This window comes from Oncorhynchus nerka, linkage group LG17, assembly GCF_034236695.1.
Source record: "Oncorhynchus nerka isolate Pitt River linkage group LG17, Oner_Uvic_2.0, whole genome shotgun sequence".
In the NCBI taxonomy this organism is placed as follows: domain Eukaryota; kingdom Metazoa; phylum Chordata; class Actinopteri; order Salmoniformes; family Salmonidae; genus Oncorhynchus; species Oncorhynchus nerka.
The window spans coordinates 873043-900975 of NC_088412.1; the positions used below are offsets into that span (position 1 = coordinate 873043).

The 27933-nt window shown below is 46.7% G+C and overlaps 1 protein-coding gene across 1 annotated transcript in view; it reads left to right on the top strand.

The window, feature by feature from the left end:
- The window catches only part of tbc1d2b (TBC1 domain family, member 2B), a 148292-nt gene extending 120428 nt beyond the window's left edge, over positions 1 to 27864 (top strand). Inside the window, exons 10-16 of the mRNA XM_065002814.1 lie at positions 2982 to 3051; positions 4041 to 4205; positions 11658 to 11917; positions 13476 to 13593; positions 14955 to 15140; positions 15604 to 15725; positions 22738 to 27864. Of these exons, the coding sequence (XP_064858886.1) occupies positions 2982 to 3051; positions 4041 to 4205; positions 11658 to 11917; positions 13476 to 13593; positions 14955 to 15140; positions 15604 to 15725; positions 22738 to 22933 (1117 nt within the window). The 3' untranslated portion in view covers positions 22934 to 27864. The remainder of the gene's footprint in view (positions 1 to 2981; positions 3052 to 4040; positions 4206 to 11657; positions 11918 to 13475; positions 13594 to 14954; positions 15141 to 15603; positions 15726 to 22737) is intronic.
- The last annotated feature ends 69 nt before the right edge of the window (positions 27865 to 27933 follow it).

The window sequence follows — 27933 nt, forward strand, 5'->3', positions numbered from 1 at the left end:
AGATGACTTACTGTAGTCTACCAACTATGTTACAAGATGACTTACTGTAGCCTACCAACGATGTTACAAGATGACTTACTGTAGTCTACCAACTATGTTACTAGATGACTTACTGTAGTCTACCAACGATGTTACAAGATGACTTACTGTAGTCTACCAACGATGTTCCAAGATGACTTACTGTAGCCTACCAACGATGTTACAAGATGACTTACTGTAGTCTACCAACGATGTTACTAGATGACTTACTGTAGTCTACCAACGATGTTACAAGATGACTTACTGTAGCCTACCAACGATGTTACTAGATGGTAGCCTACCAACGATGTTACTAGATGACGTACTGTAGCCTACCAACGATGTTACAAGATGACTTACTGTAGTCTACCAACGATGTTACTAGATGACTTACTGTAGTCTACCAACGATGTTACAAGATGACTTACTGTAGCCTACCAACGATGTTACTAGATGGTAGCCTACCAACGATGTTACTAGATGACTTACTGTAGTCAACCAACGATGTTACTAGATGACTTACTGTAGCCTACCAACGATGTTACAAGATGACTTACTGTAGCCTACCTACTATGTTACTAGATGACTTACTGTAGCCTACCTACTATGTTACTAGATGACTTACTGTAGCCTACCTACTATGTTACTAGATGACTTACTGTAGCCTACCTACTATGTTACTAGATGACTTACTGTAGCCTACCAACGATGTTACTAGATGACTTACTGTAGCCTACCTACTATGTTACTAGATGACTTACTGTAGCCTACCTACTATGTTACAAGATGACTTACTGTAGCCTACCTACTATGTTACTAGATGACTTACTGTAGCCTACCTACTATGTTACTAGATGACTTACTGTAGCCTACCAACGATGTTACTAGATGACTTACTGTAGCCTACCTACTATGTTACTAGATGACTTACTGTAGCCTACCTACTATGTTACTAGATGACTTACTGTAGCCTACCTACTATGTTACTAGATGACTTACTGTAGCCTACCTACTATGTTACTAGATGACTTACTGTAGCCTACCTACTATGTTACTAGATGACTTACTGTAGCCTACCAACGATGTTACTAGATGACTTACTGTAGCCTACCTACTATGTTACTAGATGACTTACTGTAGCCTACCTACTATGTTACTAGATGACTTACTGTAGCCTACCTACTATGTTACTAGATGACTTACTGTAGCCTACCTACTATGTTACTAGATGACTTACTGTAGTCTACCTACTATGTTACTAGATGACTTACTGTAGCCTACCTACTATGTTACTAGATGACTTACTGTAGCCTACCTACTATGTTACTAGATGACTTACTGTAGCCTACCTACTATGTTACTAGATGACTTACTGTAGCCTACCTACTATGTTACTAGATGACTTACTGTAGCCTACCAACGATGTTACTAGATGACTTACTGTAGCCTACCAACGATTTTACTAGATGACTTACTGTAGCCTACCTACTATGTTACTAGATGACTTACTGTAGCCTACCTACTATGTTACTAGATTACTTACTGTAGCCTACCAACGATGTTACTAGATGACTTACTGTAGCCTACCTACTATGTTACTAGATTACTTACTGTAGCCTACCTACTATGTTACTAGATGACTTACTGTAGCCTACCTACTATGTTACTAGATGACTTACTGTAGCCTACCTACTATGTTACTAGATGACTTACTGTAGCCTACCAACGATGTTACTAGATGACTTACTGTAGTCTACCTACTATGTTACTAGATGACTTACTGTAGTCTACCAACGATGTTACTAGATGACGTACTGTAGTCTACCAACGATGTTACTAGATGACTTACTGTAGCCTACCAACGATGTTACTAGATGACTTACTGTAGCCTACCTACTATGTTACTAGATGACTTACTGTAGTCTACCTACTATGTTACTAGATGACTTACTGTAGCCTACCAACGATGTTACTAGATGACTTACTGTAGTCTACCTACTATGTTACTAGATGACTTACTGTAGTCTACCAACGATGTTACTAGATGACTTACTGTAGTCTACCAACGATGTTACTAGATGACTTACTGTAGCCTACCAACGATGTTACTAGATGACTTACTGTAGCCTACCTACTATGTTACTAGATGACTTACTGTAGTCTACCAACGATGTTACTAGGTGACTTACTGTAGCCTACCTACTATGTTACTAGATGACTTACTGTAGCCTACCAACGATGTTACTAGATGACTTACTGTAGCCTACCTACTATGTTACTAGATGACTTACTGTAGTCTAGGTTACTAGGTGACTTACTGTAGCCTACCTACTATGTTACTAGATGACTTACTGTAGCCTACCAACGATGTTACTAGATGACTTACTGTAGCCTACCTACTATGTTACTAGATGACTTACTGTAGTCTACCAACGATGTTACTAGGTGACTTACTGTAGCCTACCTACTTAGCCATACACTCTATTTCGTCTAATGCATTTAAATAGCTTGACCAATTCACAGACACACACACTGATTGGTTGAACTAATTTAATGTTGAGCTAAATGTAAAAGAAAAGTACATTTCAGAGGTTGAAAAAAATAACTGAAAGGAATGATATAAACTGGTACTTGTTTGGGTTCAAACCGGCTTAAAACACCCTTTGATGGGGATTGTTCTGCACCTCCATTACTTCAGCATCATATGTTAAAGACTGGTTTATTAGTATATTGCTCTATTCAATATATGCTACTGTGTTAATGTATAAGGATATTGAAAGAACCTTTCCACTGACAATGTATAAGGATATTGAAAGAACCTTTCCACTGACCCTCTATTCACTGCTGTTGTGCCCCTGAGCAAGGTACTTAACCTTTTATGATTGTTGTTCGGCTGACGACGCTGTCCTGCTCTCTTGTGTGAGGTTATTTCAATCAATTATTTCCCCTCTCCATCCAACCAGTGAGTACGATGTGTTTGGCTTCAAAACAGTTCCAGAGGAGGATGATGAAGAGGAGAAGCTGGTAGCCAAGGTGAGAGCTCTGGACCTGCCCTCCCTTTCCCGGTCTCCATGCCCTCCCTTTCCCTGTCTCCCTGCCCTCCCTTTCCCTGTCTCCCTGCCCTCCCTTTCCCTGTCTCCCTGCCCTCCCTTTCCCTGTCTCCCTGCCCTCCCTTTCCCTGTCTCCCTGCCCTCCCTTTCCCTGTCTCCCTGCCCTCCCTTTCCCTGTCTCCCTGCACTCCCTTTCCCTCTCTCCCTGCCCTCCCTTTCCCTGTCTCCCTGCCCTCCCTTTCCCTGTCTCCCTGCCCTCCCTTTCCCTGTCTCCCTGCCCTCCTTTCCCTGTCTCCCTGCCCTCCCTTTCCCTGTCTCCCTGCCCTCCCTTTCCCTGTCTCCCTGCCCTCCCTTTCCCTGTCTCCCTGTCTGCCCTCCCTTTCCCTGTCTCCCTGCCCTCCTTTCCCTGTCTCCCTGCCCTCCCTTTCCCTGTCTCCTTGCCCTCCCTTTCCCTGTCTCCTTGCCCTCCCTTTCCCTGTCTCCCTGCCCTCCCTTTCCCTGTCTCCCTGCCCTCCCTTTCCCTGTCTCCCTGCCCTCCCTTTCCCTGTCTCCCTGCCCTCCCTTTCCCTGTCTCCCTGCCCTCCCTTTCCCTGTCTCCCTGCCCTCCCTTTCCCTGTCTCCTTGCCCTCCCTTTCCCTGTCTCCCCTCCCTTTCCTCCCTTTTCCCTGTCTCCTTGCCCTCCCTTTCCCTGTCTCCTTGCCCTCCCTATCCCTGACTCCATGCCCCTGCACTCCCTATCCCTGTATCCATGCCCCTGCCCTCCCTATCCCTGTATCCATGCCCCTGCCCTCCCTATCCTTTTACTCATCATCATCCTCCTCCTCTCCCCAGGTGAGGGCTCTGGACCTGTGCTCTCCCTCCCTCTCCTTTTACTCATCATCCTCCTCCTCTCCCCAGGTGAGGGCTCTGGACCTGTGCTCCCCCTCCTCCCCCTCCCTCTCCTTTTACTCATCATCTTCCTCCTCTCCCCAGGTGAGGGCTCTGGACCTGTGCTCCCTCTCCCTAACAGACCCTGAGGTGTCAGTGGGGGTGAAGTGGGAGAACTATCTCTCCTCTACTATGAACAGAGACATGGTGCACTGCCCCGAACTCAAAGCCCTTATGAGGAGCGGGGTGCCACATGTCCATCGCTCCAAGGTACGATATCATATACCTTATAGCCACATGTCCACCGTTCCAAGGTACGATATCATATACCTTATAGCCACATGTCCTCCTCTCCAAGGTACGATATCATATACCTTATAGCCACATGTCCTCTGCTCCAAGGTACGATATCATATACCTTATAGCCACATGTCCTCCTCTTCAAGGTACGATATTATATACCTTATAGCCACATGTCCTCCTCTCCAAGGTACGATATCATATACCTTATAGCCACATGTCCACCTCTCCAAGGTACGATATCATATACCTTATAGCCACATGTCCACCTCTCCAAGGTACGATACAACAAATCAAATCAAATGTATTTATATAGCCCTTCGTACATCAGCTGATATATCAAAGTGCTGTACAGAAACCCAGCCTAAAACCCCAAACAGCAATCAATGCAGGTGTAGAAGCACGGTGGCTAGGAAAAACTCCCTAGAAAGGCCAAAATCTAGGAAGAAACCTAGAGAGGAACCAGGCTATGTGGGGTGGTCAGTCCTCTTCTGGCTGTGCCGGGTGGAGATTATAACAAAACATGGCCAAGATGTTCAAATGTTCATAAATGACCAGCATGGTCCAATAATAATAATCACAGGCAGAACAGTTGAAACTGGAGCAGCAGCACGGCCAGGTGGACTGGGGACAGCAAGGAGTCATCATGTCAGGTAGTCCTGAGGCATGGTCCTAGGGCTCAGGTCCTCCGAAAGAAAGAAAGAGAAAGAGAATTAGAGAGAGCACACTTAAATTCACACAGGACACCGAATAGGACAGGAGAAGTACTCCAGATATAACAAACTGACCCTAGCCCCCGACACATAAACTACTGCGTCATAAATACTGGAGGCTGAGACAGGAGGGGTCAGGAGACACTGTGGCCCCATCCGAGGACACCCCCGGACAGGGCCAAGCAGGAAGGATATAACCCCACCCACTTTGCCAAAGCACAGCCCCCACACCACTAGAGGGATATCTTCAACCACCAACTTACCATCCTGAGACAAGGCCGAGTATAGCCCACAAAGATCTCCGCCACGGCACAACCCAAGGGGGGGGGGGCGCCAACCCAGACAGGAAGATCACATCAGTGACTCAACCCACTCAAGTGACGCACTCCTAGGGACGGTATGAAAGAGCCCCAGTAAGCCAGTGACTCAGCCCCTGTAATAGGGTTAGAGGCAGAGAATCCCAGTGGAAAGAGGGGAACCGGCCAGGCAGAGACGGCAAGGGCGGTTCGTTGCTCCAGAGCCTTTCCGTTCACCCTCCCACTCCTGGGCCAGACTACACTCAATCATATGACCCACTGAAGAGATGAGTCTTCAGTAGAGACTTAAAGGTTGAGACCGAGTTTGCATCTCTCACATGGGTAGGCAGACCGTTCCATAAAAATGGAGCTCTATAGGAGAAAGCCCTGCCTCCAGCTGTTTGCTTAGAAATTCTAGGGACAATTAGGAGGCCTGCGTCTTGTGACCGTAGCGTACGTGTAGGTATGTACGGCAGGACCAAATCAGAAAGATAGGTAGGAGCAAGCTCATGTAATGCTTTGTAGGTTAGCAGTAAAACCTTGAAATCAGCCCTTGCTTTGACAGGAAGCCAGTGTAGGGAGGCACTGGAGTAATATGATCAATTTTGGGGTTCTAGTCAGGATTCTAGCAGCCGTATTCAGCACTAACTGAAGTTTATTTAGTGCTTTATCCGGGTAGACGGAAAGTAGAGCATTGCAGTAGTCTAACCTAGAAGTGACAAAAGCATGGATTAATTTTTCTGCATAATTTTTGGACAGAAGGTTTCTGATTTTTGCAATGTTACGAAGATGGAAAAAAGCTGTCCTTGAAACAGTCTTGATATGTTCTTCAAAAGAGAGATCAGGGTCCAGAGTAACGCCGAGGTCCTTCACAGTTTTATTTGAGATGACTGTATAACCATTAAGATTAATTGTCAGATTCAACAGAAGATCTCTTTGTTTCTTGAGACCTAGAACAAGCATCTCTGTTTTGTCCGAGTTTAAAAGTAAAACATTTGCAATTTTGGGGCTTCACCATGTTTCATTGAAATGTACAGCTGTGTGTCATCCGCATAGCAGCGAAAGTTAACATGTTTCCGAATGACATCACCAAGAGGTCAAATATATACTGAAAACAAAATAAAACAGAACCTTGAGGAACACCGAAACTTACAGTTGATTTGTCAGAAGACAAACCATCCACAGAGACAAACTGATATCTTTCCGACAGATAAGATCTAAACCAGGCCAGAACGTGTCCGTGTAGACCAATTTGGGTTTCCAATCTCTCCAAAAAATGTGGTGATCGATGGTATCAAAAGCAGCACTAAGGTCTAGGAGCACGAGGACAGATGCAGAGCCTCGGTCTGATGCCATTAAAAGGTAATTTACCACCTTCACAAGTGCAGTCTCAGTGCTATGATGGGGTCTAAAACCAGACTGAAGCATTTCGTATACATTGTTTGTCTTCAGGAAGGCAGTGAGTTGCTGCGCAACAGCCTTTTCTAAAAAATTTGAGAGGAATGGAAGATTCGATATAGGCCGATAGTTTTTTATATTTTCTGGGTCAAGGTTTGGCTTTTTCAAGAGAGGCTTTATTACTGCCACTTTTAGTGAGTTTGGTACACATCCGGTGGATAGAGAGACATTTATTATGTTCAACATAGGAGGGCCAAGCACAGGAAGCAGCTCTTTCAGTAGTTTAGTTGGAATAGGGTCCAGTATACAGCTTGAAGGTTTAGAGGCCATGATTATTTTCATCATTGTGTCAAGAGATATAGTACTAAAACACTTGAGCGTCTCTCTTGATCCTAGGTCCTGGCAGAGTTGTGCAGACTCAGGACAACTGAGCTTTGAAGGAATACGCAAATTTAAAGAGGAGTCCGTAATTTGCTTTCTAACAATCATGATCTTTTCCTCAAAGAAGTTGGTGAATTTATCACTGCTGAAGTGAAAGCCATCCTCTCTTGGGGAATGCTGCTTTTTAGTTAGCTTTGCGACAGTATCAAAAAGGAATTTCAGATTGTTCTTATTTTCCTCAATTAAGTTAGAAAAATAGGATGATCGAGCAGCAGTAAGGGCTCTTCGATACTGCATGGTACTGTCTTTCCAAGCTAGTCGGAAGACTTACAGTTTGGTGGAGCAGCAGTAAGGGCTCTTCGGTACTGCACAGTACCGTCCTTCCAAGCTAGTCGGAAGACTTCCAGTTTGGTGTGGCGCCATTTCCGTTCCAATTTTCTGGAAGCTTGCTTCAGAGCTCGGGTATTTTCTGTGTACCAGGGAGATAGTTTCTTATGAGAAATGTTTTTAGGAGTGCAACTGCATCAAGGGTATTGCGCAAGGTTAAATTGAGTTCCTCAGTTAGGTGGTTAACTGATTTTTGTCCTCTGGCGTCCTTGGGTAGACAGAGGGAATCTGGAAGGACATCAAGGAATCTTTGTGTTGTTTGTGAATTTATAGCACGACTTTTGATGTTCCTTGGTTGGGGTCTGAGCAGATTATTTGTTGCAATTGCAAACGTAATAAAATGGTGGTCCGATAGTCCAGGATTATGAGGAAAAACATTAATATCCACAACATTTATTCCATGGGACAAAACTAGGTCCAGCGTAAGCATGTGACAGTGAGTGGGTCCAGAGACATGTTGGACAAAACCCACTGAGTCGATGATGGCTCCGAAAGCCTTTTGGAGTGGGTCTGTGGACTTTTCCATGTGAATATTAAAGTCACCAAAGATTAGAATATTATCTGCTATGACTACAAGGTCCGATAGGAATTCAGGGAACTCAGTGAGAAACGCTGTATATGGCCCAGGAGGCCTGTAAACAGTAGCTATAAAAAGTGATTGAGTAGGCTGCATAGATTTCATGACTAGAAGCTCAAAAGAAGAAAACTTCTTTTTTTTTTTTGTAAATTGAAATTTGTTAGCAAAAATTAAATTGTTAGCAACACCTCCGCCTTTGCGGGATGCACGGGGGTCACTAGTGTAGCCAGGAGGTGAGGCCTCATCTAACACAGTAAATTTGTCATGCTTAAGCCATGTTTCAGTCAGGCCAATCACATCAAGATTATGATCAGTGATTAGTTCATTGACTATAATTGCCTTTGAAGTAAGGGATCTAACATTAAGTAGCCCTATTTTGAGATGTGAGGTATCATGAGGTATCATGATCTCTTTCAATAATGACAGGAATGGAGGTGGTCTTTATCCTAGCTAAGGCGAACACCACCATGTTTAGTTTTGCCCAACATAGGTCGAGGCACAGACACAGTCTCAATGGGGATAGCTGAGCTGACTACACTGACTGTGCTAGTGGCAGACTCCACTAAGCTGGCAGGCTGGCTGCACCCTATTTCATTGTGGAGCTAGAGGAGTTAGAGCCCTGTCTATGTTGATAGATAAGATGAGAGCACCCCTCCAGCTAGGATGGAGTCCGTCACTCCTCAGCAGGTCAGGCTTGGTCCTGTTTGTGGGTGAGTCCCAGAAAGAGGGCCAATTATCTACAAATTCTATCTTTTGGGAGGGGCAGATAACAGTTTTCAACCAGCGATTGAGTTGTGAGACTCTGCTGTAGAGCTCATCACTCCCTCTAACTGGGAGGGGGCCAGAGACATTTACTCGATGCCGACACATCTTTCTATCTGATTTACACGCTGAAGCTACGTTGCGCTTGGTGATCTCTGACTGTACATTATACATTATTGTACACAGTGGGAAAAATGTATTGGACACTTTTTCAGTACAAAATAATACCGTTTTATTTCTCAGATCAAAGTCTGTTTTCCAGAATCGATTCGTTGTTGTTTGCTTGGGGTTCAAGCAGCATAGCTGAGTGACAGGGTAGCCTAGTGGTTAGAGTGTAGAGGCGGCAGGTAGCCTAGTGGTTAGAGTGTAGAGGCGGCAGGTAGCCTAGTGGTTAGAGTGTAGAGGCGGCAGGTAGCCTAGTGGTTAGAGTGTAGAGGCGGCAGGTAGCCTAGTGGTTAGAGTGTAGAGGCGGCAGGGTAGCCTAGTGGTTAGAGTGTAGAGGTGGCAGGTAGCCTAGTGGTTAGAGTGTAGAGGCGGCAGGGTAGCCTAGTGGTTAGAGTGTAGAGGCGGCAGGTAGCCTAGTGGTTAGAGTGTAGAGGCGGCAGGTAGCCTAGTGGTTAGAGTGTAGAGGCGGCAGGTAGCCTAGTGGTTAGAGTGTAGAGGCGGCAGGTAGCCTAGTGGTTAGAGTGTAGAGGCGGCAGGTAGCCTAGTGGTTAGAGTGTAGAGGCGGCAGGTAGCCTAGTGGTTAGAGTGTAGAGGAGGCAGGTAGTCTAGTGGTTAGAGTGTAGAGGCGGCAGGGTAGCCTAGTGGTTAGAGGTGGCAGGTAGCCTAGTGGTTAGAGTGTAGAGGTGGCAGGTAGCCTAGTGGTTAGAGTGTAGAGGTGGCAGGGTAGCCTAGTGGTTAGAGTGTAGAGGCGGCAGGTAGCCTAGTGGTTAGAGTGTAGAGGCGGCACGTAGCCTAGTGGTTAGTGTAGAGGCGGCAGGTAGCCTAGTGGTTAGAGTGTAGAGGCGGCAGGTAGCCTAGTGGTTAGAGTGTAGAGGCGGCAGGTAGCCTAGTGGTTCGAGTGTAGAGGCGGCAGGTAGCCTAGTGGTTAGAGTGTAGAGGCGGCAGGTAGCCTAGTGGTTAGAGTGTAGAGGCGGCAGGTAGCCTAGTGGTTAGAGTGTAGAGGCGGCAGGTAGCCTAGTGGTTAGAGTGTAGAGGCGGCACGTAGCCTAGTGGTTAGTGTGTAGAGGCGGCAGGTAGCCTAGTGGTTAGAGTGTAGAGGCGGCAGGTAGCCTAGTGGTTAGAGTGTAGAGGCGGCAGGTAGCCTAGTGGTTAGAGTGTAGAGGCGGCAGGTAGCCTAGTGGTTAGAGTGTAGAGGCGGCAGGTAGCCTGGTGGTTAGAGTGTAGAGGCGGCAGGTAGCCTAGTGGTTAGAGTGTAGAGGCGGCAGGTAGCCTAGTGGTTAGAGTGTAGAGGCGGCAGGTAGCCTAGTGGTTAGAGTGTAGAGGCGGCAGGTAGCCTAGTGGTTAGAGTGTAGAGGCGGCAGGTAGCCTAGTGGTTAGAGTGTAGAGGCGGCAGGTAGCCTAGTGGTTAGAGTGTAGAGGCGGCAGGTAGCCTAGTGGTTAGAGTGTAGAGGCGGCAGGTAGCCTAGTGGTTAGAGTGTAGAGGCGGCAGGTAGCCTAGTGGTTAGAGTGTAGGGGAGGCAGGTAGCCTAGTGGTTAGAGTGTAGAGGCGGCAGGGTAGCCTAGTGGTTAGAGTGTAGGGGTGGCAGGTAGCCTAGTGGTTAGAGTGTAGAGGAGGCAGGTAACCTAGTGGTTAGAGTGTAGAGGAGGCAGGTAACCTAGTGGTTAGAGTGTAGAGGAGGCAGGTAACCTAGTGGTTAGAGTGTAGGGTCCTCACAATATAGATATTTTTTTCTTCAAAAGGACCCATACGTTCCGGTAAATGGCCTTTTTGAATTTAAAAAAAATGTTTTTCCAAGATCTCAAACAACATGGCTGTGTCGTGGACGTTCAACACAGGACACTCTTAAGTCAATATTAAATTAATCAGTCTTTGTCAGCAAGCTGGAGAGGTCACAGTCAACCTTAGTCCCGGTCTGACGTGCTCTCTAGGGAGTTCCTTACATAAAGAGGCTTATATACTGCTATCTAAACCGACATAAACATTATTCATTGGTTCCTACACGTGTCCGTCTCCCATATTAACTTGGAGAAGTTCTGACAGATGGTCCTGAGGAGGTCATGACCCCTCATGTCTGAAACACTCCTTGGTTCCTTGGCCTGTGCTTGGTAATGACACCAAAGACAAGACAGATGGTCCTGAGGAGGTCATGACCCCTCATGTCTGAAACACTCCTTGGTTCCTTGGCCTGTGCTTGGTAATGACACCAAAGACAAGACAGATGGTCCTGAGGAGGTCATGACCCCTCATGTCTGAAACACTCCTTGGTTCCTTGGCCTGTGCTTGGTAATGACACCAAAGACAAGACAGATGGTCCTGAGGAGGTCATGACCCCTCATGTCTGAAACACTCCTTGGTTCCTTGGCCTGTGCTTGGTAATGACACAAAAGACAAGATAATATTCTAATATTCAAGGCCGTCTCTTCAACATTTCCTTCACAGCTGCTACTGACCAATAAACATTCATGTGGGCGGATATTCATCATATTTCAGTCGAGACTCAACCAATCGAACACTCAAGAGGCGCTATGGCGGCCACATGTTTATCTCATGTTTTATCTCTCTTGATATGTTCAACTCAGGGATGAAATGTGGCAAACGTGCTCAGGGATATGAGTCCTGTTTACCTGTTAAATATGGTTTTGGACACTTTTTTACCAATAAATCCAGAGTTTTCTCAGCCCAAAATAAATTGAGGTGGGCAAGCATAAATTAATCAATGACTTCCTTCCACCCTCTTCCCAGGTGTGGCGCTGGTGCGTGTCCTATCACACCAGGAAGTTCCGTGACAGCCTGGCTCCAAACTACTACGAGACCTTACTGGGTGTGGCCAGAGACAAGCCTAATCCCGCCTCCAAACAGATAGAGCTTGACCTGCTGAGGACCTTACCTAACAACAAACACTACTCCTCCCCCGGCGCGGACGGAATACAGAAACTACGTAATGTCCTGCTGGCCTTCTCCTGGAGGAACCCTGACATAGGATACTGCCAGGGACTCAACAGGTACATGACTACCATTCTATTACTACAGCTATAGGTCTATATGTCATACTACTTGTATATAGGGCTATAGGGCTGTATGTCATACTACTAGTATATAGGGCTGTATGTGGACATACAGCCCTATATGGACATCAGAACAGCGATTACTCACCACGAATTGGCAGAAGCTTTTTTTTCCTTTAATGAGTCCGATGAGCCCGACAGACAGAGAAATAGAGTGTGGAGGTCGGAGTGACTTCTGAAGATTCGTAGGCTATCGAATAAACCCCCACTGCCTTCCGATCTACTAGCTAACATGAAATCATTGGAAAATAAAATCCACGACCTACAAGGAAGATTAAACTACCAACAAGACAATAAAAAGTGTAAATCTTGTGCTTCACAGAGTCGTGGCTGAACGATGACATTATCAACATACAGCTGGCAGGTTATACGCTGTATAGAGGATAGAATAGAATAGCGGCGTCTGGTAAGACAAGGGGTGGTGGACTATGTATTTTTGTAAATAACAGCTGGTGCATGATATCTAAGGAAGTCTCGAGGTTTTGTTCGCCTGAGGTAGAGTATCTCATGATAAGCTGTAGACCACATCTGTATTTTTCGTAGCTGTCTACATACCACCACAGACCGAAGGCACTAAGACCGCACTCAATGAGCTGTATTCTGCCATAAGGAAACGGATAAATGCTCATCCAGAGGTGTCGCCCCTAGTGGCCGGGGACTTTTATGCAGGGAAATTTAAATTCGCTTGACAAAATTTCTATCAGCATGTTAAAAAATGCAACCAGAGGAAAAAGAACTCTGGACCACCTTTACTCCACACACAGAGTACAAAGCTCTTCCTCGCACTCCATGTGGCAAATCTGACCATAATTCTATCATCCTGATTAACGCTTACAAGCTAAAATTAAAGCAGGAAGCACCAGTGATTCAGTCGATAAAAAAGTGGTCAGATGAAGCAGATGCTAAACTAAAGGTCTGTTTTGCAGCACAGACTGGAACATGTTCCGGGATTCTTCCTATGGCATTGAGGAGTACACCATAACAGTCGCTGGCTTCATCAATAAGTGCATCGATGACGTCGTCCCCACAGTGACCATACGTACATACCCCAACCAGAAGCCATGAATTACAGGCAACATTCGCAATGAGCTAAAGGCTAGAGCTGCCACTATTAAGAAGCGGTACTCTAACCCGGACACTTATAAGAAATCCTGCTATGCCCTCCGACGAACTATCAAAGCCCCTGTGGCAGGGCTTGCAAACTATTACAGACTACAAAGGGAAGCACAGGAGCGAGCTTCCCATTGACACGGGCCTACCAGACGAGCTAAATTACTTCTATGCTCGCTTCGAGGCAAGCAACACTGAAGCATGCATGAGAGCACCAGCTGTTCCGGACGACTGTGTGATCACGCTCACTGTACCACTCCAGATAACTGGAGGTGCTACTATATATGTTGTTTTCAACACTGCAGCTGACCCTGTGCTGTTCTCAACCTGTTGTTTTCCCTCATCTTCTGTCAGTGCTGTGATCATCAGTGTTCTCATCTTCCAGGCTGGCAGCCATAGCTCTGCTGTACCTGGACCAAGAGGATGCTTTCTGGTGTCTCATCACTATCGTGGAGGTCTTCATGCCCCAGGACTACTACACCAAGACCCTGCTGGGATCACAGGTACACTACTACACCACTACTATACCACTACTACACCAAGACCCTGCTGGGATCACAGGTACACTACTATACCACTACTATACCACTACTACACCAAGACCCTGCTGGGATCACAGGTACACTACTATACCACTACTACACCACTACTATACCACTACTACACCAAGACCCTGCTGGGATCACAGGTACACTACTATACCACTACTACACCACTACTATACCACTACTACACCACTACTATACCACTACTACACCAAGACCCTGCTGGGATCACAGGTACACTACTATACCACTACTATACCACTACTATACCAAGACCCTGCTGGGATCACAGGTACACTACTATACCACTACTATACCACTACTATACCACTACTACACCACTACTATACCAAGACCCTGCTGGGATCACAGGTACACTACTATACCACTACTACACCAAGACCCTGCTGGGATCACAGGTACACTACTATACCACTACTATACCAAGACCCTGCTGGGATCACAGATACACTACTATACCACTACTACACCAATACCCTGCTGGGATCACAGATACACTACTATACCACTACTACACCACTACTATACCAATACCCTGCTGGGATCACAGGTACACTACTATACCACTACTATACCACTACTACACCAATACCCTGCTGGGATCACAGATACACTACTATACCACTACTACACCACTACTATACCAATACCCTGCTGGGATCACAGGTACACTACTATACCACTACTATACCACTACTACACCAATACCCTGCTGGGATCACAGATACACTACTATACCACTACTACACCAATACCCTGCTGGGATCACAGGTACACTACTATACCACCACTACACCACTACTATACCACTACTACACCACTACTACACCACTACTACGCCACTACTACACCACTACTACACCAAAGACCCTGCTGGGATCACAGGTACATTACTATACCACTACTACACCAAGACCCTGCTGGGATCACAGGTACATTACTATACCACTACTACACCACTACTACACCACTACTATGCCACTACTACACCACTACTACACCAAGACCCTGCTGGGATCACAGGTACATTACTATACCACTACTACACCAAGACCCTGAGTGTGTGTGTGTATGTACGTATCCCACAACTGTTGAGAAGGAGTAAAAGTAAATTCTAGTAAAAAATGTTCTTTCACCTCTAGGTGGACCAGCGTGTTTTTAAGGACCTGCTGAATTATTGTTGGGGTCTGAGGTGACCCCTGTATGTTCTTTCACCTCTAGGTGGACCAGCGTGTTTTTAAGGACCTGCTGAATTATTGTTGGGGACTGAGGTGACCCCTTTGTTCTTTCACCTCTAGGTGGACCAGCGTGTTTTTAAGGACCTGCTGAGTGAGAAGCTGCCCAGACTCCACGCCCACTTTGACCTCTACAAGGTTGACTCCTCCCTCATTACCTTCAACTGGTTTCTGGTCCTCTTCGTAGACTCCGTGAACTCTGACCTCCTCTTCAAGATCTGGGATGCCTTCCTGTACGAGGGACCCAAGGTAGGCTGGATAACATGGTAGAATGGTTAACAGGGTAAGATGGTAGGATGGTTAACCTCTCTGGGATATGTGGGACGCCGGCCAACATCCAGTGAAAATGCAGAGCGTCAAATTCAAATAAATTACTATAAAAATATAACTTTCATGAAATCACACATGCAAATACACCACATTAAAGCTACACTTGTTGTGAATCCAGCCAACATGTCAGATTTCAAAAAGGCTTTACGGCGAAAGCAAACGATGCTAAAACCCCGGTTCCAACTCGCGCAACGTGACTACAAAATATCTCATAAGTTACCTGTAAGCTTTGTCCAAATATTTCAAACTACTTTCCTAATACAAATACCGGAGGAAAACAAAGTGTAGCGAGCTTTCAGGTTTAGAATTAGCGTTAATCTGTCATAGGAAGCTGACTTGGGTGTCATTTTACAGTGACTTTCATGGCTCTGTCTCTCTTCAGATCATATTCCGCTTCGCCCTCGCTCTCTTCAAGTACAAGGAGGAAGAGTTTCTGAAGCTTCAGGACTCCATGGCCATCTTCAAGTACCTCCGCTATTTCACCATAACTATCCTGGACTGGAGGTACAGTACTCTCAACCTACCGAATTCTCTCTGCGTATTGAGTCATGTCTGTCTCTCTGCGTATTGAGTCATGTCTGTCTCTCTGCGTATTGAGTCATGTCCGTCTGTCTGCGTATTGAGTCATGTCTGTCTGTCTGCGTATTGAGTCATGTCTGCCTGTCTGCGTATTGAGTCATGTCTGTCTCTCTGCGTATTGAGTCATGTCTGTCTCTCTGCGTATTGAGTCATGTCTGTCTCTCTGCGTATTGAGTCATGTCTGTCTCTCTGCGTATTGAGTCATGTCTGTCTCTCTGCGTATTGAGTCATGTCTGTCTCTCTGCGTATTGAGTCATGTCTGTCTGTCTATCTGCGTATTGAGTCATGTCTGTCTGTCTCTCTGCATATTGAGTCATGTCTGTCTGTCTCTCTGCGTATTGAGTCATGTCTGTCTGTCTCTCTGCGTATTGAGTCACGTCTGTCTCTCTGCGTATTGATTCACGTCTGTCTCTCTGCGTATTGAGTCACGTCTGTCTCTCTGCGTATTGAGTCACGTCTGTCTCTCTGCGTATTGAGTCACGTCTGTCTCTCTGCGTATTGAGTCACGTCTGTCTCTCTGCGTATTGAGTCACGTCTGTCTGTCTGCGTATTGAGTCATGTCTGTCTCTCTGCGTATTGAGTCATGTCTGTCTCTCTGCGTATTGAGTCATGTCTGTCTCTCTGCGTATTGAGTCATGTCTGTCTCTCTGCGTATTGAGTCATGTCTGTCTCTGCGTATTGAGTCATGTCTGTCTCTCTGCGTATTGAGTCATGTCTGTCTGTCTATCTGCGTATTGAGTCATGTCTGTCTGTCTCTCTGCGTATTGAGTCATGTCTGTCTGTCTCTCTGCGTATTGAGTCATGTCTGTCTGTCTCTCTGCGTATTGAGTCACGTCTGTCTGTCTCTCTGCGTATTGAGTCACGTCTGTCTCTCTGCGTATTGAGTCACGTCTGTCTGTCTGCGTATTGAGTCACGTCTGTCTGTCTGCGTATTGAGTCACGTCTGTCTGTCTGCGTATTGAGTCACGTCTGTCTCTCTGCGTATTGAGTCACGTCTGTCTCTCTGCGTATTGAGTCATGTCTGTCTCTCTGCGTATTGAGTCATGTCTGTCTGTCTATCTGCGTATTGAGTCATGTCTGTCTGTCTCTCTGCGTATTGAGTCACGTCTGTCTCTCTGCGTATTGAGTCACGTCTGTCTCTCTGCGTATTGAGTCACGTCTGTCTCTCTGTGTATTGAGTCACGTCTGTCTGTCTGCGTATTGAGTCACGTCTGTCTGTCTGCGTATTGAGTCACGTCTGTCTCTCTGCGTATTGAGTCACGTCTGTCTCTCTGCGTATTGAGTCACGTCTGTCTCTCTGCGTATTGAGTCACGTCTGTCTCTCTGCGTATTGAGTCACGTCTGTCTCTCTGCGTATTGAGTCATGTCTGTCTGTCTCTCTGCGTATTGAGTCATGTCTGTCTGTCTCTCTGCGTATTGAGTCACGTCTGTCTCTCTGCGTATTGAGTCACGTCTGTCTCTCTGCGTATTGAGTCACGTCTGTCTCTCTGCGTATTGAGTCACGTCTGTCTCTCTGCGTATTGAGTCACGTCTGTCTGTCTATCTGCGTATTGAGTCATGTCTGTCTGTCTGCGTATTTAGTCATGTCTGTCTGTCTGCGTATTTAGTCATGTCTGTCTCTCTGCGTATTTAGTAATGTCTGTCTCTCTGCGTATTGAGTCATGTCTGTCTCTGCGTATTGAGTCATGTCTGTCTCTTCGTATTGAGTCATGTCTGTCTCTGCGTATTGAGTCATGTCTGTCTCTCTGCGTATTGAGTCATGTCTGTCTGTCTATCTGCGTATTGAGTCATGTCTGTCTGTCTATCTGCGTATTGAGTCATGTCTGACTCTCTGCGTATTGAGTAATGTCTGTCTGTCTGCGTATTTAGTAATGTCTGTCTCTCTGCGTATTGAGTCATGCCTGTCTCTCTGCGTATTGAGTCATGCCTGTCTCTCTGCGTATTGAGTCATGTCTGTCTCTCTGCGTATTGAGTCATGTCTGTCTCTCTGCGTATTGAGTCATGTCTGTCTCTCTGCGTATTGAGTCATGTCTGTCTCTGCGTATTGAGTCATGTCTGTCTCTGCGTATTGAGTCATGTCTGTCTCTGCGTATTGAGTCATGTCTGTCTCTGCGCATTGAGTCATGTCTGTCTCTGCGCATTGAGTCATGTCTGTCTCTCTGCGCATTGAGTCATGTCTGTCTCTCTGCGCATTGAGTCATGTCTGTCTCTCTGCGCATTGAGTCATGTCTGTCTCTCTGCGCATTGAGTCATGTCTGTCTCTCTGCGCATTGAGTCATGTCTGTCTCTCTGCGCATTGAGTCATGTCTGTCTGTCTCTCTGCGCATTGAGTCATGTCTGTCTGTCTCTCTGCGCATTGAGTCATGTCTGTCTGTCTCTCTGCGCATTGAGTCATGTCTGTCTGTCTCTCTGCGCATTGAGTCATGTCTGTCTGTCTCTCTGCGCATTGAGTCATGTCTGTCTGTCTCTCTGCGTATTGAGTCATGTCTGTCTGTCTCGCTGCGTATTGAGTCATGTCTGTCTCTGCGTATTGAGTCATGTCTGTCTCTGCGTATTGAGTCATGTCTGTCTCTGCGTATTGAGTCATGCCTGTCTCTCTGCGTATTGAGTCACGTCTGTCTCTCTGCGTATTGAGTCACGTCTGTCTCTCTGCGTATTGAGTCATGTCTGTCTCTCTACGTATTGAGTCACGTCTGTCTCTGCGTATTGAGTCATGTCTGTCTCTTCGTATTGAGTCATGTCTGTCTCTGCGTATTGAGTCATGTCTGTCTCTCTGCGTATTGAGTCACGTCTGTCTCTCTGCGTATTGAGTCACGTCTGTCTCTCTGCGTATTGAGTCACGTCTGTCTCTGCGTATTGAGTCATGTCTGTCTCTGCGTATTGAGTCATGTCTGTCTCTGGGTATTGAGCCACGTCTGTCTTTGTGCGTATTGAGCCACGTCTGTCTCTCTGCGTATTGAGTCACGTCTGTCTCTCTGCGTATTGAGTCACGTCTGTCTCTCTGCGTATTGAGTCACGTCTGTCTCTCTTCGTATTGAGTCACGTCTGTCTCTCTGCGTATGAGTCACGTCTGTCTCTCTGCGTATTGAGTCACGTCTGTCTGTCTGCGTATTGAGTCACGTCTGTCTGTCTGCGTATTGAGTCACGTCTGTCTGTCTGCGTATTGAGTCACGTCTGTCTGTCTGCGTATTGAGTCACGTCTGTCTCTCTGCGTATTGAGTCACGTCTGTCTCTCTGCGTATTGAGTCATGTCTGTCTCTGCGTATTGAGTCATGTCTGTCTCTGCGTATTGAGTCATGTCTGTCTGTGTGCGTATTGAGTCATGTCTGTCTGTGTGCGTATTGAGTCATGTCTGTCTGTGTGCGTATTGAGTCACGTCTGTCTGTGTGCGTATTGAGTCACGTCTGTCTGTCTGCGTATTGAGTCACGTCTGTCTCTCTGCGTATTGAGTCATGTCTGTCTGTCTATCTGCGTATTGAGTCATGTCTGACTCTCTGCGTATTGAGTCATGTCTGACTCTCTGCGTATTGAGTAATGTCTGTCTGTCTGCGTATTTAGTAATGTCTGTCTCTCTGCGTATTGAGTCATGCCTGTCTCTCTGCGTATTGAGTCATGCCTGTCTCTCTGCGTATTGAGTCATGCCTGTCTCTCTGCGTATTGAGTCATGCCTGTCTCTCTGCGTATTGAGTCATGCCTGTCTCTCTGCGTATTGAGTCATGTCTGTCTCTCTGCGTATTGAGTCATGTCTGTCTCTCTGCGTATTGAGTCATGTCTGTCTCTCTGCGTATTGAGTCATGTCTGTCTCTGCGTATTGAGTCATGTCTGTCTCTGCGTATTGAGTCATGTCTGTCTCTGCGTATTGAGTCATGTCTGTCTCTGCGCATTGAGTCATGTCTGTCTCTCTGCGCATTGAGTCATGTCTGTCTCTCTGCGCATTGAGTCATGTCTGTCTCTCTGCGCATTGAGTCATGTCTGTCTCTCTGCGCATTGAGTCATGTCTGTCTCTCTGCGCATTGAGTCATGTCTGTCTCTCTGCGCATTGAGTCATGTCTGTCTGTCTCTCTGCGCATTGAGTCATGTCTGTCTGTCTCTCTGCGCATTGAGTCATGTCTGTCTGTCTCTCTGCGCATTGAGTCATGTCTGTCTGTCTCTCTGCGCATTGAGTCATGTCTGTCTGTCTCTCTGCGCATTGAGTCATGTCTGTCTGTCTCTCTGCGCATTGAGTCATGTCTGTCTGTCTCTCTGCGCATTGAGTCATGTCTGTCTGTCTCTCTGCGCATTGAGTCATGTCTGTCTGTCTCTCTGCGTATTGAGTCATGTCTGTCTGTCTCGCTGCGTATTGAGTCATGTCTGTCTCTGCGTATTGAGTCATGTCTGTCTCTGCGTATTGAGTCATGTCTGTCTCTGCGTATTGAGTCATGTCTGTCTCTGCGTATTGAGTCATGCCTGTCTCTCTGCGTATTGAGTCACGTCTGTCTCTCTGCGTATTGAGTCACGTCTGTCTCTCTGCGTATTGAGTCACGTCTGTCTCTCTACGTCACGTCTGTCTCTCTGCGTATTGAGTCACGTCTGTCTCTCTGCGTATTGAGTCACGTCTGTCTCTCTGCGTATTGAGTCATGTCTGTCTGTCTATCTGCGTATTGAGTCATGTCTGTCTGTCTATCTGCGTATTGAGTCATGTCTGACTCTCTGCGTATTGAGTCATGTCTGTCTGTCTGCGTATTGAGTCATGTCTGTCTCTCTGCGTATTGAGTCATGTCTGTCTCTGCGTATTGAGTCATGTCTGTCTCTGCGTATTGAGTCATGTCTGTCTCTGCGTATTGAGTCATGTCTGTCTCTCTACGTATTGAGTCATGTCTGTCTATCTGCGTATTGAGTCATGCCTGTCTCTGCGTATTGAGTCATGCCTGTCTCTGCGTATTGAGTCATGTCTGTCTCTCTGCGTATTGAGTCATGTCTGTCTCTCTGCGTATTGAGTCATGTCTGTCTGTCTATCTGCGTATTGAGTCATGTCTGACTCTCTGCGTATTGAGTCATGTCTGTCTGTCTGCGTATTGAGTCATGTCTGTCTCTCTGCGTATTGAGTCATGTCTGTCTCTGCGTATTGAGTCATGTCTGTCTCTCTGCGTATTGAGTCATGTCTGTCTCTGCGTATTGAGTCATGTCTGTCTCTCTGCGTATTGAGTCATGTCTGTCTCTCTGCGTATTGAGTCATGTCTGTCTCACTGCGTATTGAGTCATGTCTGTCTCTCTGCGCATTGAGTCATGTCTGTCTCTCTGCGCATTGAGTCATGTCTGTCTCTCTGCGCATTGAGTCATGTCTGTCTCTCTGCGCATTGAGTCATGTCTGTCTCTCTGCGCATTGAGTCATGTCTGTCTCTCTGCGCATTGAGTCATGTCTCTCTCTCTGTCTGTCTCTCTGCGCATTGAGTCATGTCTGTCTCTCTGCGCATTGAGTCATGTCTGTCTCTCTGCGCATTGAGTCATGTCTGTCTCTCTGCGCATTGAGTCATGTCTGTCTCTCTGCGCATTGAGTCATGTCTGTCTCTCTGCGCATTGAGTCACGTCTGTCTGTCTCTCTGCGCATTGAGTCACGTCTGTCTGTCTCTCTGCGCATTGAGTCACGTCTGTCTGTCTCTCTGCGTATTGAGTCACGTCTGTCTGTCTCTCTGCGTATTGAGTCACGTCTGTCTGTCTCTCTGCGTATTGAGTCACGTCTGTCTGTCTCTCTGCGTATTGAGTCACGTCTGTCTCTCTGCGTATTGAGTCACGTCTGTCTCTGCGTATTGAGTCACGTCTGTCTCTCTGCGTATTGAGTCACGTCTGTCTCTCTGCGTATTGAGTCACGTCTGTCTGTCTGCGTATTGAGTCACGTCTGTCTGTCTGCGTATTGAGTCACGTCTGTCTGTATCTGCGTATTGAGTCACGTCTGTCTGTCTGCGTATTGAGTCACGTCTGTCTGTCTATCTGCGTATTGAGTCATGTCTGACTCTCTGCGTATTGAGTCATGTCTGTCTCTCTGCGTATTGAGTCACGTCTGTCTGCGTATTGAGTCACGTCTGTCTGTCTGCGTATTGAGTCACGTCTGTCTCTCTGCGTGTTGAGTCATGTCTGTCTGTCTGTCTGCGTATTTAGTAATGTCTGTCTCTCTGCGTATTGAGTCATGTCTGTCTCTGCGTATTGAGTCATGTCTGTCTCTCTGCGTATTGAGTCATGTCTGTCTCTCTGCGTATTGAGTCATGTCTGTCTCTCTGCGTATTGAGTCATGTCTGTCTCTCTGCGTATTGAGTCATGTCTGTCTCTCTGCGTATTGAGTCATGTCTGTCTCTCTGCGCATTGAGTCATGTCTGTCTCTCTGCGCATTGAGTCATGTCTGTCTCTCTGCGCATTGAGTCATGTCTGTCTCTCTGCGCATTGAGTCATGTCTGTCTCTCTGCGCATTGAGTCATGTCTGTCTCTCTGCGCATTGAGTCATGTCTGTCTCTCTGCGCATTGAGTCATGTCTGTCTCTCTGCGCATTGAGTCATGTCTGTCTCTGCGCATTGAGTCATGTCTGTCTCTCTGCGCATTGAGTCATGTCTGTCTCTCTGCGCATTGAGTCATGTCTGTCTCTCTGCGCATTGAGTCATGTCTGTCTGTCTCTCTGCGCATTGAGTCATGTCTGTCTGTCTCTCTGCGTATTGAGTCATGTCTGTCTGTCTCTCTGCGTATTGAGTCATGTCCGTCTGTCTCTCTGCGTATTGAGTCATGTCCGTCTGTCTCTCTGCGTATTGAGTCATGTCTGTCTCTCTGCGTATTGAGTCATGTCTGTCTGACTCATTAGAATGACCAGTAATGCTGTGTTTACTGTAGGTGCTGATCAAGTCTAATGTTGACTTTCTTGACAAATATGAAAACTAATTTGAAGTCTGTTGTGTGTCTCTCTCCCTCCCTGCAGGAAGTTGATGAGCATAGCGTTTGTGGACATGAATCCGTTCCCCCTGAGACAGATCCTTAACCGCAGGACCTTCCATCTGGAGAAGGTTAGACTAGAGCTGACAGAGCTTGAGGCCATCAGACAAACCTTCCTCAGAGAGAGAGACACACACACCGACGCAGGCGCGCTGTGTAGCGACGATGAGGAGGACAACTAGCCAATCACGGCCCAGGCCAACTAGGACATCAGTAGAGAGACTGACCACGGCCCCCACGCACGCACGCATGCAAGCTTTGTAGCGACAACTAGCACACAGCCTGTCAGGGTGCAGTGCCTGCAGACTCCAGCCAATCAGGATCCAGGTCTGTGTGATTCTATCGTATCACCTGCAGACTCCAGCCAATCAGGAACCTAGCCTGGCTATCCCGCCCACCTTCAGACCAAACAGACGCTGTCATGAGTAATGACCCACCATGATGACCAGTGATATATCCACATACTCCCCACTCTCTGCTACGCTGGATCTGTTACCTCCATGTTCTCCACATGCTGAACCCTGTGGCTTGGACCTAATCACCTCCATGTTCTCCACATGCTGAACCCTGTGGCTTGGACCTGTCACCTCCATGTTCTCCACATGCTGAACCCTGTGGCTTGGACCTATCACCTCCATGTTCTCCACATGCTGAACCCTGTGGCTTGGACCTGTCACCTCCATGTTCTCCACATGCTGAACCCTGTGGCTTGGACCTGTCACCTCCATGTTCTCCACATGCTGAACCCTGTGGCTTGGACCTGTCACCTCCATGTTCTCCACATGCTGAACCCTGTGGCTTGGACCTAATCACCTCCACGTTCTCCACATGCTGAACCCTGTGGCTTGGACCTGTCACCTCCACGTTCTCCACATGCTGAACCCTGTGGCTTGGACCTATCACCTCCACGTTCTCCACATGCTGAACCCTGTGGCTTGGACCTGTCACCTCCACGTTCTCCACATGCTGAACCCTGTGGCTTGGACCTAATCACCTCCACGTTCTCCACATGCTGAACCCTGTGGCTTGGACCTGTCACCTCCACGTTTTCCACATGCTGAACCCTGTGGCTTGGACCTATCACCTCCACGTTCTCCACATGCTGAACCCTGTGGCTTGGACCTGTCACCTCCACGTTCTCCACATGCTGAACCCTGTGGCTTGGACCTAATCATCTCCATGTTCTCCACATGCTGAACCCTGTGGCTTGGACCTGTCACCTCCATGTTCTCCACATGCTGAAACCTGTGGCTTGGACCTGTCACCTCCATGTTCTCCACATGCTGAACCCTGTGGCTTGGACCTGTCACCGCCATGTTCTCCACATGCTGAACCCTGTGGCTTGGACCTAATCACCTCCACGTTCTCCACATGCTGAACCCTGTGGCTTGGACCTGTCACCTCCACGTTCTCCACATGCTGAACCCTGTGGCTTGGACCTATCACCTCCACGTTCTCCACATGCTGAACCCTGTGGCTTGGACCTGTCACCTCCACGTTCTCCACATGCTGAACCCTGTGGCTTGGACCCAATCACCTCCACGTTCTCCACATGCTGAACCCTGTGGCTTGGACCTGTCACCTCCACGTTCTCCACATGCTGAACCCTGTGGCTTGGACCTATCACCTCCACGTTCTCCACATGCTGAACCCTGTGGCTTGGACCTGTCACCTCCACGTTCTCCACATGCTGAACCCTGTGGCTTGGACCTAATCATCTCCATGTTCTCCACATGCTGAACCCTGTGGCTTGGACCTGTCACCTCCATGTTCTCCACATGCTGAACCCTGTGGCTTGGACCTGTCACCTCCATGTTCTCCACATGCTGAACCCTGTGGCTTGGACCTGTCACCTCCATGTTCTCCACATGCTGAACCCTGTGGCTTGGACCTAATCACCTCCATGTTCTCCACATGCTGAACCCTGTGGCTTGGACCTAATCACCTCCATGTTCTCCACATGCTGAACCCTGTGGCTTGGACCTGTCACCTCCATGTTCTCCACATGCTGAACCCTGTGGCTTGGACCTATCACCTCCATGTTCTCCACATGCTGAACCCTGTGGCTTGGACCTGTCACCTCCATGTTCTCCACAGGCTGAACCCTGTGGCTTGGACCTATCACCTCCATGTTCTCCACAGGCTGAACCCTGTGGCTTGGACCTATCACCTCCATGTTCTCCACAGGCTGAACCCTGTGGCTTGGACCTATCACCTCCATGTTCTCCACAGGCTGAACCCTGTGGCTTGGACCTATCACCTCCATGTTCTCCACATGCTGAACCCTGTGGCTTGGACCTGTCACCTCCATGTTCTCCACAGGCTGAACCCTGTGGCTTGGACCTATCACCTCCATGTTCTCCACAGGCTGAACCCTGTGGCTTGGACCTATCACCTCCATGTTCTCCACAGGCTGAACCCTGTGGCTTGGACCTATCACCTCCATGTTCTCCACAGGCTGAACCCTGTGGCTTGGTGTGGATCAAAACAGTCTTGGCCAAATGTTTTTTCAAATTAATTCCAATCTTTTGTAAACGTGGTAATCTGTTGGTTGTGGCTGAGGGACATTGAGCTGAGAGATTGACATGACAACCACAGTGTTATTCTGTCCCACAGCCATATTGCTGAGCTGGATCATGCCAATCTGAATCAGTATTTTTCTAATAAATCATTGTGCTCTTTTGGAGAGGAGGGACTGATTTTGTATTCGTAGATAAACCTGACTGCTATAGCTCTCTCAAAGTATAGGTAGGTGTGTTTCTTGTTTCCAGATTGGTTTTGTAGGAGACTAATGCTGCTGCAGTATACTATACAGTAACCAGCAGGCCTTGTTGGTCGCCCCTGTCTGTCTACGAAGCACTTGAACCACTTTTTACCAAAACGTCTATTGATTGACGCTTTACATAGAAACCTTGGACCAATAATAGTCCATCGTTCCAGACTCCAGTACATTTCCAGAAATGCTGTCCCTCCCCTTCCCGTTGAACGAAGGATGAGGAACAGAGGCAGAACCCGGATTCACCTCAACCCTGTCACAGGGCAGGAGTTATTGTACTCTGCACAGCTTCAAGTCCCTCTGCGGTAACATACTGTCATCACCATCACGTGGTGTTAATAAAGGGGACATTTTATGAGGGAATCTACTAGTCTGAGTATCACCTGTCTTTCTCTTCCTGTTTACATTTTTTTTTGTGACTTTTTCTTCACTTATTTTTTGTGCTTTCCAGACCCATCAAAATGTTGTTTCTTTGATATTTGTTCTGAAATGTTTCGGCACATCTACACTGAATAGACCGAACATTAGGAACCAGTTTCTAATATTGAGTTGCACCCCCACCCCCCTCTTTGCCCTCAGAACAGCCTCACGTGGTTGGGGCATGGGACTCTACAAGGTGCCGAAAGCCTTCCATAGGGATGCTGGTCCATGTTGACTCCAATGCTTCCCACAGTTGTGTCAAGTTGGCTGGATGTCCTTTGGGTGGTGGACCAGTCTTGATACACACAGGAAACTGTTGAGCGTGAAAAACCCATCAGTGTTGCAGTTCTTGAAACAAACCGGTGCGCCTCGCACCTACTACCATACCCCGTTCAAAGGCACTTAAATATTTTGTCTTCCCTATTGATCGTCTGAATGACACACATACACAATCCATGTCTCAATTGTCTCAAGGCTTAAAAATCCTTCTTTAAACTGTCTCCTCCCCTTCATCTACATGTCTCCTCCCCTTCATCTACATGTCTCCTCCCCTTCATCTACACTGATTGAAGTTGATTTAACAGGTGACATCAATTAGTGATCATAGCTTTCACCTGGATTGTCTGTCATGGGAAAGATCAGGTGTTCTTAATGTTTTGTCCACTCAGTGAATGTTTCCACTTAATTTAGTATTAGATTATTGAGTGGCCAACTATATCGAATGTGACTTTTTTTTTTAATACAAAATGGAGAATTGTGGTGTCGCACAATGCCATATAAACAATGAAATGTTGTCTTATAGTTGTACTGTGAGAGGTGTGTTTTCTCTGAGAGCTGGTCTCTCTAGGAACCTTCTGATGTCGAGTTGAGTGCTGTACCCATCCATCATGTTACCATGGTTTCACTTACCTATAGACGTTTATTGTTTGACAGGATTGCACCCAGCATTAAAAACACAAGTTATACTCACTTTACCTTCACACACTTCCTGTTGACCAATCACTTTACCTTCACACCCTTCCTGTTGACCAATCACTTTACCTTCACACACTTCCTGTTGACCAATCACTTTACCTTCACACACTTCCTGTTGACCAATCACTTTACCTTCACACACTTCCTGTTGACCAATCACTTTACCTTCACACACTTCCTGTTGACCAATCACTTTACCTTCACACCATACCCTTCCTGTTGACCAATCACTTTACCTTCACACCATACACTTCCTGTTGACCAATCACTTTACCTTCACACCATACCCTTCCTGTTGACCAATCACTTTACCTTCACACCATACCCTTCCTGTTGACCAATCACTTTACCTTCACACCATACCCTTCCTGTTGACCAATCACTTTTTGTATTTGTTCCAATGTTAATTTCTTTGATCAAGTATTGTATCACCTTGTATCTCAGCTGGTTTCTTTCTGTATTCCATAAGCTATCCCTAATTATTGCTGGTGTAAGGATGGAGGTGTGTCTGACCCTGTGCAAAGACCACTCCTCAACCCTAACACTCTCTTTTTAAAGCAACAAAGCAACACCCAGTCACTACACAATCATCTAGTGCCATTTGCAACCTTCCACAAAAACCCCGTCAGGACACTTTTCTCTTGTATCTATGAATATTGAATATCATTTCCACAGAATTCTTATTCAACTGATCGTGACCGAAATGGCCCCCCGCTATATCAACACAAATATTTTATAATATTAATATTTTATATGTCTCGTATGATCATCATCACCTAATAAACGTTGTTATAGCTTACTGTGCATAATTAATGCTGTTATGTACTTTCTACAGAGAAAGAGGATCCTTGACTTTTCCACATTTTTGTCTCTTAAACACAATGTCAAAGTTGTGTTTTTTTTTTTTTTTTTTTACAAATGAATAAAAATTAAAAGCTGTAATGTTTTGAGTCAATAAGTATTCAACCCCTTTGTTTATGGTAAGGAGCCTAAATCAGTTCAGGAGTACAA